The following is a 13,888-nucleotide window of genomic DNA, read 5'->3' on the forward strand; positions in this document are numbered from 1 at the left end:
TTGAGACTTAGAATATAACATTTTAGCCACATTATCTTCTATCTACTTGTGAGAACAAACCAAATCTTTAGTGCAGGTATGTGAGCTTAGAAAAATGATTTATAATGATGGCAAAATTTCATTGGGAACAAGGAATTCAAATCTCAAAATAGCACTATAATTTTAAAAAAATAATTACTGTTTTCAGTCTTTCTTGCATTATATAAGGACAAACATTAAATTTTCAGAAGTGCTTTTGTAGATTAAAAAAAAAAAAAAAAAAAAACAAAAACCAAATTGGGTCAGGGGGAGCATTTGGTAAAGCAGCTAATACACCACTTTGGACTCCTGAATCCCATATCAGAGGCCTGGGGTCGAGTGCTGGCTCTGCTTCTGATTCCAGCTTCCTGCGGATATACACCCTGGGAGGCAGAAGGTGATGGCTCAAGTGGTTGGGTCTCTGCCACCCGTAAGGGAGACCTGAACTGAGTTTTAGGCTCCTGGCTTTGGTATGGCCCATCCTGGCTACTGCAGGCACTTGGGGAGTGAACCAGAACATATGAGATTTGTTTCCCTATCTCAGCCTCTCTTTCAAAAAATTTATAAAACTGTATTTGCAAATTATCTAAATCATGTATTAACTGAAAAGTATTAAAAATAAACAATTTATCCTTAAGTATAGGAACGTAGTCCTAAAAATTCTAAAATACACCTACAGTGAGTCTCCCCAAGTTCTTGCTATGCACTATGCAGTATTCATCAGGCATCAACAACTGACTACACAGGCTACCCTCCTGTTATACAACTATGCAGAATGGCCAAGTAAGGAAAAAGGATTCTGGGTAGTGGAAAAAGCTGTACAAGTGGGTACGTTAAAGCTCATGCATTTCAGCAAAACGAATGGGCTCCTTACCTCTTCATTTAGAATTTCCTATGTAAAATAAGAGTAAAAAGCCTTTCTAGATTATTTGGACAAGAGACATGAGCCCAGAGGGCATCACTGTGTCATAGCATACATATAAGTATTAATATTTACAGCAACAATAAAAAATGGCTAATTTACAGCCCGCATCTCTGGCTTAAGCAGCAGGGAGGGCTACCAACTGACTCTCCTGGGACAGTTAAGTTCGAAAGTCAGTCTAGTCAAAAGTCAGCCTCGAGAATTCCTCTGGAGAGTGCCCTGATGGGGACTCTTGCGGAACACAGCTAGTTTCCTCTGGTGTTGGACTGAATCAGAGTCTCTCTGAATCGACTAAGGTGTTAGACTGAATCAGAGTCTCTCTGGTGTTGGACTGAATCAGAGTCTCTCTGAATCAACTAAGTGCTAGATGAAGTGGTTAGCTTTGTACGGGGGGGGGGGGGGGGGGGGTGGCCGACACGACGACATTCTGTATGTAAAACTTGTCCTTAGACCTACAATTACGCTAAGTGAGATGTTTTAGCCCAAGAAGGCAATGACAAGGTGGGCAGGAAACGTGTAGGAGAAACAAAGGATTTGCATCTCTCATTCCAGCTTCACCTTGCAGAAGACTTTTTCTTAGAACTGTATTTAAAATCCTGTATTATGATTCAACTACCAAATATTCTTTGCCCCTCCAGGGGCCTATACTTAAATTCACTTAACTGAAATCCATATATGACAGAAACGCACTCTAATATATTTGACAGAGCAAAAAGAGAAAAGCTTTCAGTCACCAGAACATTTACAAATATGAAAGAATAGTGTTATCCCATAGTAGTTTGGAGGCGTCTAGTCTCTAAATATATGGGAACTCCAGCGATTTTCAGAAGGAATTGAGAACAATCAATACCACAGAAAAAAATAGGTAAGCTCATTTAAAAAAAAAGTTATATATGTAGGGAGAAGGAAATGATTAAAAAGAGATTAGAATATTATAAAGATTTTTTTCCAGCTAAACTTGTGGTATGTTCAACAATGTTCACCTTTTAAAGTTCTTTGGCAAACACAAATTAAGAAAGTTTTGTAACTGATATTGATATGCCTTTTATGTGAAACAGAAAACTTATTTATATAATAACAGTGAGCTTTATAAAATTATTAAGACAGCTATAAACTTCAGTTTCTCTAAGGGATGGGAAAGATGGGGATTGATGGAACATGTCTATCTTCTCTAAGAGGTCTCAATTTCATAAAGCTTCAGAAGCTTTAAATATTGGGGAAACTACTGCAAATTTATACTTTTAAACTGTTCACACCACATATACATCTTCCTTCATTGTGAAGTTCTTCATTTTGATTTTTAAGATAATAAACCAGAGAGTAATTGGCTTTTGGTGATAAAAATATTAGGAATTAATGAAATTTATAAATAACCAGTTAGATTTCCAAGAAACTTTATCTTCCAGTTGATCTACAATGTGATTACTTTTCTCATGAACACAAAGATTTCCATTTCACAGAAGTCCTTTTTGTAACCACCAACAAATTACTATATGAACACTTTCTGGAGGTCTTCAAGAGAAAGAGGCACATTTTCCTATGCATGAGGCAACTGAACCATTACCCCACCAGGTACTGATTAGGGAAACAAGCAATCTTTACAGTCCTTTCAACATCAATATTTAAATTACCTCGAAAAAAATGTAGTAGCATAATTTTAACAGTGAAAGTCTCTAACTTATAGGCTTCAAATGACACGGACTTGTGCTTTAAAATAGAAAGCTACAATTATAGGAATATTTTAAGTAGATAGCATTTATTGTAATAGCCTTATTTCACAATGTATAATAATAAAGTCGACATAGTCTAAAGATGTTTTCAAAAATGTTAAAGTAAACTTTAGCTTAGATATTCTTCTTTGCAAAGTTAGTTTCTCTCTTAATACATTGTTCTGAATTGTTTTATCAGCACAGATGCTTAAGCACGCCTACTGACTTGCTGGAATCCATGCTTAGGTAAAAGACGAAAGAAGTATCCAAGCATGAAACTCTTTAACGATTTCAGGTCTGTTTTCCTTTCATATTATTTGAAAATGTAATCAATGATTCTTGTGGTTCAATGACTGCATCCAGCAATCAAATGTCACCCATTAAACAGCAACACATCGCCTTTGCATGTGGGTGTTATTTGAATACAGACACATACATACAAACTCCTACAGCAACAAAATTCAAATACTTAAACCAAGACCTTTTTTATTTTATTAACTGTTTTGAGAAAAAAAAGATTTTCAGCTACATATGTAATAAATCACACACTCAAAAAACTGGAGGAACCTTACATTTTTATAGAAATGCACATCATAGCAAATAAACATACCGAAGTGTGCTGAGCCACTGCTACTTTTACTTTGCGTGGAGGTACTGCATGTCTGGGTCCCAGGTTGTGCTGTTCCTGTTCGATACACACTCCTATACAACTTTCTACAGGAGAGTTCATCATTGTCACCGTCATGTAGGGATGGTGTCCGAGGCCTAAAATGCCGCCATCTACATGATTTGATATTGACTAGTATCTGACTGAGGTCTTTAGAGAAAGATTTGTCCGAGGTATTTGTTTCTGAGGTATTGGCAAACTGATTGACTGGAGAATGTTGTGGTGAGGAAAGCATTTCCAAATCCAGGTGGCGAAACATACTGTCGTAGTCTGAATGAGCTCTGTCCAGTAAGACCCTATTAAAAACACGGTGGAAATAGATATATATCAGCAGCTCCTCAAGGACTATTTAGGAAAGCTTTTCCTTTCTCCCCCCAACCCCAACTTCCTAACTCCTATTGGATATTCAAAAGCTATAAAGTTGATTATTTCAGTATTTGATTATTACAGGCTCAAAAACACACTTTACAAAATCTTGCTAACATATCTGTCTGTATTTAAGCAAAAACGTCATTCTTTGGGGGAAGAGAAAAGCAGTTAAAAGACATGTGATATTTGGTACTACTAAAATTTCTTATAGACAAAATATGACAATCCCCTACTTTAGGGGGATATATTATTATTGATATAAACTTCTAACCCATTTTTATTTATTTCAAAGGCAGAGCGAGCACATGCGCTTTTGGCCTCTGGTGCATTCCTCAAATGCCTGCTACGGTAGGGGCTGGACCAGAAACTGTATCCAGGTCTCCCATATGGGTGGCACTGGCGCCAACATCTGTTGCCTCCCAGGATGCACAATAACAGGAAGCAGGATCAGAGGCAGAGGTGAGACTCAAACCCCAGGCAGTCTGATAAGGGATGCAGGCATCCCAAGTGGTGACTTAACCCACTGCATCACAATGCCAGCCACAATCTAAATTTCATAAATGACTCCATCTCAAAATGAGAATACTGATTAATGCTAGCAACAGAAGAAAATACAGCCACCACAGAGAATTTTCACTACCACCAATGTCACAGAAACAAAGTACTACAAAGTGGCAAAATATTTCAACAAATAAATTAAGAACAGCAAAGAGAAATATCTAAAATATCCCTCTGCTAGGAACACAGAGCACCCTACCTTCCACCGCGCCCAACCCGTCTTCGTGCAAATCCAATACACCTCTGGGGTACGGTGAGAGTAGTTAAGCAGTATCTGTATCGCACATCCCCTAATCCTCCATCTTTAGGACTAGTCCAAGGCCAGTTCCCAGTTTGGTCTAAGTGAGGCTAAAAAAAAATATCCACATTATTTTATTTTGTCAGTTAGAGGGAAACAGTTAGATATTTGCAAGGAGGAAACAACACTTACAGCATAGTACTGACAGCCTGCTTTCCTACGGAAAGCAAAGGGACCATCGGGATCATTCTCTTCCTCAGCTTCCGAAGAGCCGGACAAAACCTTTGAGTACAACAAAAGAAGTAGGTCAAACGTGTGACTTCCTACATTCTTCCTCTATTTTTATAGAGAGACACTCTTTTCTCAAAAATTTTTACTTATTTGTTGATTTGAAAGGCACACACACAGAGTATCTTCCACCCCAGTTACTGTCCAAATGCCAGCAACAGCAGTGCTGGACCAGGCTGCAGCCAGGAGCCTGGATCTTAACCTAGGTCTTCCATGTGGATTGCAGGGACACAACTACTTGAGCTATTACCTGCTGCCTCTTAAGGTCCGCATTAGCGGGAAACTGGATCACAGCAGAGCAGGTACATGGATGGGGGATGTGGGCACCCCCTAACCCACTACACAATGCCCACCCTGAGAAGGTCTTGTATTTACCTGGGAGAGAGGTTCTTCATCTGAGCTGGGAAAGTCATACTGATTTAAATCTTTAGCATTAAAGACTGGCAGTGCAGCAGGACTCGTCTGTTGAGGAGTAGCAGCAGCAGACGACGGTAAGACTTTGGGCTTCTTTTCGTATTTCCGTTTCGGTCGGATAAGATCGGCTTTATCTTGCTACAACAAGGACACGAAAGTGATTAAAGACACTAGAAACCATGTTCAACAAACCTGCTGCTCTTTGGGAAATTTTAAAAAGCAGCTTATTTGTATAATGAAGACAGTTCTATTCAAAGGAGACACAGACTTTTACTTCTGGCCATCTAAACATAGTCCTATAAATTATTTTGATTCCATTAAAGTAAGATGAGAACAGAAGTTCTCCAGCTCCTACAATTAACATTTATAACATTTATACTGTGAAAATTATAGGAGAAAATAGTAATAAAACATCTAGTCCTTACTTCTCAACACTTAATCTCAAGAAACAACAAATTAGTGCAGGGAAAATCATAATGAAAACAATGTGACACACAAAGTGGTGAACTGTACATGACTGTTAATACGGTGTGCAGAGTAAAGCCGTTGAACACCGAGGGGCCATAAAAACAAAAAGGAAGGATTTGCTAACCGAACAAAGAAGGCTTTGTGGAGTGGTGAATTTTGAGCAATTTTTGAGGATAAAGATATAAAATTATTATACTGGGAGAAAAGCAGGACAAAGAATAGGTGAGTTATGAAGTCAGCTCACAGGAGAAATGCATGTGGCAGACAATGCTAAGTTAGAAGTATGGATCTCATGTGTGGACAACAGGTAGTGAGTGTAGATGCAAAATGGTATTTACTGGGGAGAAAAAGATAATGGCAAATAGCACAGGTAAGAAACTGTGCAAAATATTTGTGTTAAGTTTTATGGAATTTAAAAGTTTGATCTTACTTAATCTGGGATGCAATTACTTAAACTACTATAAAAACTACCAAGAAAACCAAAACAGCTTCAATTAATGATTCTATCTTAATCTGGAAGAATTTAAACTAATACATGTTCAAGGGCTCGGGCCCAGCTTTCTCACATATTCAGAAAGGATAGAATCGCATAGTTAGGAGTGCAGTCATGAAATCTAAACCCTGAAGGACAACACAGAAATAGCGTGCAAAGTTACACAAGATTCAGACTGGGGGACCAGACTTAAAATACTACACTAGTGTTTAAAAAGTGTATTTAGGAGTAGTAAATTGAAAAGGCAGGCAGAAAAAAATCTGATCAATACAGCATTTCAGTGTGTCCATGGGGGATAAATTTAAATGCGCATGAAAAAACAGATTTTTCTCCCTCAGACCCACATTTTCCCAAGAAGGTACCACTTAATTGCCTTTCTTAATTTCCCTCCACTAATTTTATTTCTCCTCATCAATTTTATTCTTTACATACTGCCAAGTATTTGGTTAAGTATTAATGTGTCACATATTTCCATTTCTAATCCATTATCTCTGTTACACATTTAAAGAGATACCTGAATTCCTTCTTCTATCTTGCCTTCCACTTACACACTGATGTATCTCACACACAAAAGAACATCACAAACTCATCCTATCAGCAAGGATTTCCTGTCCTTCTCTCTAAACTTCTATATTTTGTTTGAATTATTTTAATATTTCATAATCCTATAGTTAGTAAAATACTTCTCTTATCAACTATAGTAACAAAGTCATCCTTTTATATAAGATAAGGAAATAACAAAAACAAAAATTTATTTTAAACTTTCAGTTTCTTTTCATAATATGCCATAATCATTAAGGTTCTACTTCATGGTATGGCTTATGTATTTTTCTCCTTTATTTTCCTACTACTAATAAAATCCCATCCCACTGTCAGATACTATCATCACAAAAACATTATTCACCTTATTAACTTTAAACTCTTTCACATCCATTACTTCCTGGTGTTTAAACTGACTGCTGTTGGTAATAGGGATGATAGGGATGGCATAAGTGGGTTTCAGTGGCTGTCTCTGTGCCATAACCTCAGACATGATCTCACCGTTGTAGTCACCCAAATTATACCTGAAATTATAAAAAAGAAAACTCAAAACTGTATAATACATTCAAGGGGCACAAAGTGATGGTTTGATAAAACATGGATTATAAAATGATTACTGCAATCAAGCTAATTAACATATTCATCACCTCAGTTACTTGAGGGGGTATTACATAAAATCTACTCTTAGCAAATTTCAAGTATGTAGGATATTATAATTAACCATACTGCACATCTGGTCTCCAGACCTTGTTCAGTTTATAACTTCAAATCTGTATACTCCAATTAATGAACGATGCATAACTGTTGTCAATTATACCTAAATAAAGTTAGGGAAAAGGCTAAAAACTGACTTCTGTAAGTTCTTATCCCATACCTGACTGGGATATACTTATAAACATCAATTAGACTTAAAGTAGCATTATAGTTAAACTATTTGCTGGATATCTCTTAAAATGAAAGATTGCTAATTCCTTTTGTTTCTTCTTTCTATATTTTTGGCTTGCTAGCTTGACCTCTGCAAGTAATAGATGACTATGGGAAAAAAACAAAGGTTGGAATGTTAACAGCAATTCTGGTGACAGATTTGGTGGAAAAGCTGAAATTATTGCCTAATGGTGCTGAGGAACTTTCTGCTTATTAGAATTGCCTCTACAATGAAACTCATTTTTCAGAAAGGAAGCACAAAAAGTTACTTTCTTTGAAGAGAGGCACTGAAAATAAAGCAGTGAGGCTTGACGTTTCCACCATCTATCGTGCAGCATGGTTATTTGAATAACATTTATGGGTTCTTTTCCTTCTCTTTAAGTCTAGTACTGGGTTGTGGGTGCCAGAATTCAATTTCAGCTCCTGACTCCAGTTCTCACCAAAGTAGACCCTGGGAGAAAGTGGCAATGGCTCAAATAATTGGGTTTCTCCTACCCATGTGAGACCTGGGTCGAGGTCCCAGTTCCAGGCTTTGGCTTAGGGCCCTGGCACTTCAGATATTTGGGAAATGAACCAAGGGATAGGAGCCCTGTCAAGTTAAAATATTTTTAAAAAATAATCCAACAAAGGGCTGGCACTGTGGCTCAGTGGGTTAAGCTGCTGTGTATAGTGCCAGCATCCCATATAGGCACTGGTTTGAGACCTGGCTGTTCCACTTCAGATCCAGCACCCTGCTAATATGCCTGGGAAAGCAGTGGAGGATGGCCCAAGGACCTGGGCCCCTGTACCCATGTGGGAGACCCAGAAGAATCTTCTGGTTTCAGCCTGGCCATTGTAGTCATTTGGGGAGTGAACCAGTGGGTGGAAGATCTTTTTCTCTACCCCTCCTCTCTGTCTAACTCTGCCTTTCAATTAAATAAATAAATCTTACCAAAAAAAAAAAAAAAAAAAAAAAAAAAAAAAACCCACACACAAAAAACCTGAGTACTTTGTTACATATATTTAAAAAGAATCACTTCTATGAAGTTAACAAAAAGTTTAGAATGACAAGCACAGCACTGCACACAACTCCAACAAAGTATAATATCACAACCACAAATCTAAGTAGTCCTATTTATTATTTAAAGTGCTATTTTTAATTACAGGAGATTGCTTTAGGAAATAAAGTAATTCAATACATAAAATGTTAATGGTACCATACTTCCTAATGCTACTGAAATATAGTTTACCTCTTTTCCATAATTTCCAGTGTTAAGTGCAATAGCTCCCTTTTACTCTTTTCTCTTCTTTTTATCATCTCTAGAATAGTAACAGCCCGGCTTAGATCTCGACGCAGCTTAAGCATTTTTTCATAAGAAGCTTCATCATTTTTGCGATTCTGCAAACAGAAAGTTGCTTGCTTAATGTCAATTAACGTTTCCAACTACTGATGTCATGGTTACAGTTATTAATATATAAGATTATATAGATTTATGTATAATTAGTTAAGGTTTAAAGACACGGGTAGGGAACATGGATCACTAAGAAATTAATTGTGAACATGATTTTTAACTGGGTTAACAAATCTTCAGGGTCAATTTACATTACTATTTTTCATACTCATGTAGTAAATGATATTTGAACACAAATTAAATCACAGCATTACAATGTTAAGACATTCTTGACTATGAAAATAACGTTTCTCATACAAAAGAATTTTTAAAAATTGCCAAATTCACTTACTTTTCGAGTCTGCATTTTTTCAGTACGTCTTCTAAAAGCCACATAAGGATCATTTGTGCTGGAACCATCGCGCTTCTCTTGTTTTACTGATGGGATAAGTGATGGCCCCCGACAGTTTTTTCTCTTTTTAATCCAGTATTCATAAACTTCTCTAATTAACTCATCATCTTCTTTTAGCAGTAGTTTGGCTTCCTGCAGACTGACTGGCTAAATGTAAAATCATTATGTCATTTTCATATAATATACATAGAAGGTTCAAAACCATTTATTTCCAAATTAAATGACAATAATCAAACATACAACAGTATTAACATACAGCAAACTTAGGTACTGAGTACCTTACACATGCTAGTCCTTGACTATGTGATTTATATATAGGATTGACCTTGAGTTTCACAAAAATTGTACAATGTTTATAATCTCCATTTTACAGGTGGGACAAGTGAGGCACAGAGAAATTTAAATATCTTGTCCAAGGTTACAGAGGCTAACAACAGACTGAGATGTGAATTCATGCTTTGTAATGTCACAGCCTGCTCCCTGTGCCTATACGCTGCCTCCCTACAATACAGATACATTTATAGACCATAAGCACACTTATGGAGAATGAAGTCGTACCTGCTGCCCACTGCCTTTTTCCAGGCGGTCAATCATCTCTTCGAATTGCAATGGACAGATGTCCATTTTCTTTTTCAGTTTGTTCACAAATACTTCATCTTCGGAATCCAAATCATAATCAGGCTGCTCAGCATCCAAACTAAAAGCTGACAGAAGAAACCACATGCAATCACTTAACTGTGTGAACTTACCAACAAAACGCATTTGCAGATGTCTAGATAAAAGCAAGATTTAGATTTTCTAAAGAAATAAAGATCTTTTTCAAATTTGTTTTCAGCCATAAACAATCAAAGCTTACAGATACTTCTTCCGTATTTAAAGAAAGCAGATTATCTTTACTATGAATACAAATGAGAAAAGACAGCTTGAAAAAACAAACTAGATGTCCATTATAAGGAACACAGAGAGATTATTAAATGTAGTGAGTTGAATCACATGAAATTGCCATTTTTTTGTAGCTTAAAACCCATCACACATTAGCAATGTCAAATGGATGAACATAATATGAGGGGCCTCCAAAAACTTGGTGGAAAATGCATATTATAAAAAAACTAGGTATGGGCTGGCGTCGCAGCTCAATAGGCTAATCCTCCGCCTTGCGGCGCCGGCACACCGGGTTCTAGTCCCGGTTGGGGCGCCGGATTCTGTCCCGGTTGCTCCTCTTCCAGGCCAGCTCTCTGCTGTGGCCTGGGAAGGCAGTGGAGGATGGCCCAAGTGCTTGGGCCCTGCACCCCATGGGAGATCAGGAGAAGCACCTGGCTCCTGCCTTCGGATCAGCATGGTGCGCTGGCCGCAGCGCGCCAGCCGTGGCGGCCACTGGAGGGTGAACCAATGGCTGAAGGAAGACCTTTCTCTCTGTCTCTCTCTTTCACTATCCACTCTGTCAAAAAACAAAAACAAAACAAAACAAAAAAAGAAACAAAAAAACTATGTATGGATTTCAGAACATTTTTGCACCAAAAATAAACATTTTAATTCTATTTTTTGAAGTATCCTTTATTTATCTAAAAGGCAGAGTTACAGGAAGGGAGAGGGAGGGGGAGAATGGGAGAGGGGAAGGGAGAAAGGGAGAGGAGATGAGGGAGAGGTAGAAGGGGAAGAGGGAGGGATGGATGGGGAGGGGGGGAGAGAGAGAATGAGTCTTCCACCCACTGGTTCACTCCCAAATGGCCACAATGGCCAGGGCTAGGCCAGGCCGGAACCAGGAGCCAGGAGATTCATCCAGGTCTCCCACATGGGTGCAGGGACCTAAGTTTTTGGGCCATCTTTTGCAGCTTTCCTGTGTGCATTAGCATGCATTAGCAGGGAGCTTATTTGGAAAAAGAGCAGCTGGGAGTCGAACCAACGTCCATGTGGGATGCCTGCACTGCAGGCAGTGGCTTTGCCCACTACACCACAGCAGTGGCCCCAAGTAAGATTTTTTACTAAAATATTAAAGTATTATTTTACAGATTATTTAATCATTTTCCCAAAAGCTTAGGGAGTGGTGGTTTAAAGCTCAAGTGTTGAAGGTCACTACCAGTAACAGTGACAGCTACATTCCTGCTGTGAGGTTTACTTCTGACATCTGTTGCCAAGAACCACTACACTCTTATTACCAATGTCATTCAATAACATCAAAATAAAGTGAGGCTGACATTAATATGATAAGCAAAATGTTAAACAGCTGAATTTCAAAACACTTCATCTGTCCCTTGTACCTATGAGTATAGCTCTTTCCTGACTGCCCACTCACTAGGCAGCAGCTGCTGAACTTTTTCAACCCCAGCCTGACAGCACTCCTGGAGCTTTCCTGACTGCCCCCACATCAGTGAGTGTTCCTAACCACATTTCCTTCCACTGAGACCAGGAACCCTCTCCTCAGAAAAATAGACTGTGCAAACACACACTTTTGCATAAATGATCACAGGCGATTCAGACATGATCACTCCAAGTTTAGGGCCTGCAGTTTAAAAACTCCCACTCTAGACCACTCCCTTTCTTTTGTGCCAGTTTGTGCACCTATTTCATGATCCACCTGCCAAACACCCCCACCCTTAGAATGTCAAAGACTTCCCTCAGGGGAGGCACAGCTTCCTGTCTCTGCACCTCCAAAAGGAAAGAGTGACATTTTCATCTATGTGCCATTCTGCTAGTGACACGAGTGAAAAAGCAGTGTTGGGGACCGGTGCTGTGGCATAGTGGGTAAAACTGCCGTCTGCAACGCCAACATCCCATATGGGCGCCGGTCCGAGTCCTGGCTACTCCACTTCTGATTCAGCTCTCTGCTATGGCCTGGGAAAGCAGTTGAAGATGACCCAAGTCCTTGGACCCCTGCACCCACGTGGGAGACCTGGAAGAAGCTCCTGGTTCCTGGCTTCAGATCAGCACAGTTCTGGCCATGGTGGCCAATTAGGGAGTGAACCAGTGGATGGAAGACCTTTCTCTCTGTGCCTCTCCTTTTCTGTGTAACTCTTTCAAATAAAAAAAATAAATATTTAAAAAAAAGAAAAAGTAGTGTTACAAATGCCTGCTTGTGGATGTGGCGGGTGCAGAACCATAGTCACCCATTAGTCACATGATAGGCACAACAGGAGCTATTTTATTGCCACATCCCTTTGTCAACCTTAACACAGTACTTGATCTGGAAGAAGGCAACAAATATTTGTAGAATTAAATGTATTATTTCCATATTATTAAATGTTTTATATTTTCACCTGTGTCACTTCTATGATTTTTTTTTTGACAAGTCAGAGAGAGAGAGACAGAGAGAAAGGTCCTCCTTCTGTTGGTTCACCCCCCAAATGGCCGCTACAGCTGGTGTGCTGCGCCGATCCAAAGCCAGGAGCCAGGTACTTCTCCTGGTCTCCCATTCGGGTGCAGGGCCCAAGCACTTGGGCCATCCTCCACTGCACTCCCGGGCCACAGCAGAGAGCTGGACTGGAAGAGCAGCAACTGGGACAGAATCCGGTGCCCCAACCGGGACTAGAACCCGGGGTACCGGTGCCACAGGCGGAGGATTAACCTAGTGAACCATGGTGCTGGCCATTCTACATTCTTAATCAAAAGAAGTGAACGTTCAGACCCCGTAAAAATCCTTATATTGGGGGACTATTTAGAAAAATGGATAAGAATGCACTTGGGATGCCTGCAATCCATGTTTAGAGTGCCTGGGATTGATTCCTGGCTCCGTTTCCTATGCTAGCATCCTGCAAATGTTCACCCTGGGTGACAGCAGATAATGGCTGAAGTACTTGCCACCCATGTGGGAGTGTGGGAGACTCAGTTTGAGTTCTGGGCTCCTGGCTTTGGCCTGTTCCAGCCCCAGTTGTTGCAGGCATGTGGGGAGGGAATTATTGACAGAAGATCCGTGTTTCTTTAAAATAAAATAGACAATAAATTTATTTTTAAAACTCTCTGCATGTTAGTATCTCTGCACCCATATTACTTAGAATGCTAGGCTCTCCAATGACTTTCCATGAACTCACTTTGTTTTTTATTGCTAAATAAACAGCTCTTTTAGAGATCCTAAAGAGAATTTTTTTGCTTTGTCCCTAACTGACATAATATAAATCTGTGTTGCACAATATGGTAACCACCAGCCATGTGTGGCTGTGGCTAATTACTTTTTTTTTATTTGACAGGTAGAGTTAGAGAGTTAGAGAGAGAGAGAAAGGTCTTCCTTCCGTTGGTTCACTCCCCTAATGGTCACCACGGCCAGCGCTGCGCCAATCCAAAGCCAGGAGCCAGGTGCCTCTTCCTGGTCTTCCACCCGGGTGCAGATGCCCAAGCACTTGGGCCATCCTCCACTGCCTTCCTGGGCCACAGCAGAGAGCTGGACTGGAAGAGGAGCAACCGGGAGTAGAACCCGGCGCCCATATGGGATGCCGGCACCGCAGGCAGAGGATAAACCAAGTGAGCCACGGCACTGGCCTGCTAATTACATTTATATGAACTAAAA

At 39.6% G+C, this 13,888-nt stretch overlaps 1 protein-coding gene across 5 annotated transcripts in view; it reads right to left on the reverse strand.

Annotated features, from left to right (window-relative positions):
* EPC1 (enhancer of polycomb homolog 1) overlaps positions 1–13,888 on the reverse strand; it is a 109,046-nt gene that overhangs the window by 10,088 nt on the left and 85,070 nt on the right. For all 5 annotated transcript variants that reach the window (XM_051821685.2, XM_002717284.5, XM_070056094.1 and 2 more), the window contains 8 exons: positions 9,949–10,094; positions 9,331–9,537; positions 8,838–8,986; positions 7,049–7,208; positions 5,145–5,321; positions 4,674–4,763; positions 4,443–4,591; positions 3,260–3,612 (listed from right to left, as the gene is read on the reverse strand). In XM_051821685.2, the coding sequence (XP_051677645.2) occupies positions 3,260–3,612; positions 4,443–4,591; positions 4,674–4,763; positions 5,145–5,321; positions 7,049–7,208; positions 8,838–8,986; positions 9,331–9,537; positions 9,949–10,094 (1,431 nt within the window). The remainder of the gene's footprint in view (positions 1–3,259; positions 3,613–4,442; positions 4,592–4,673; positions 4,764–5,144; positions 5,322–7,048; positions 7,209–8,837; positions 8,987–9,330; positions 9,538–9,948; positions 10,095–13,888) is intronic.

Source organism: Oryctolagus cuniculus, chromosome 13 (genome assembly GCF_964237555.1).
Source record: "Oryctolagus cuniculus chromosome 13, mOryCun1.1, whole genome shotgun sequence".
Lineage (NCBI taxonomy): Eukaryota > Metazoa > Chordata > Mammalia > Lagomorpha > Leporidae > Oryctolagus > Oryctolagus cuniculus.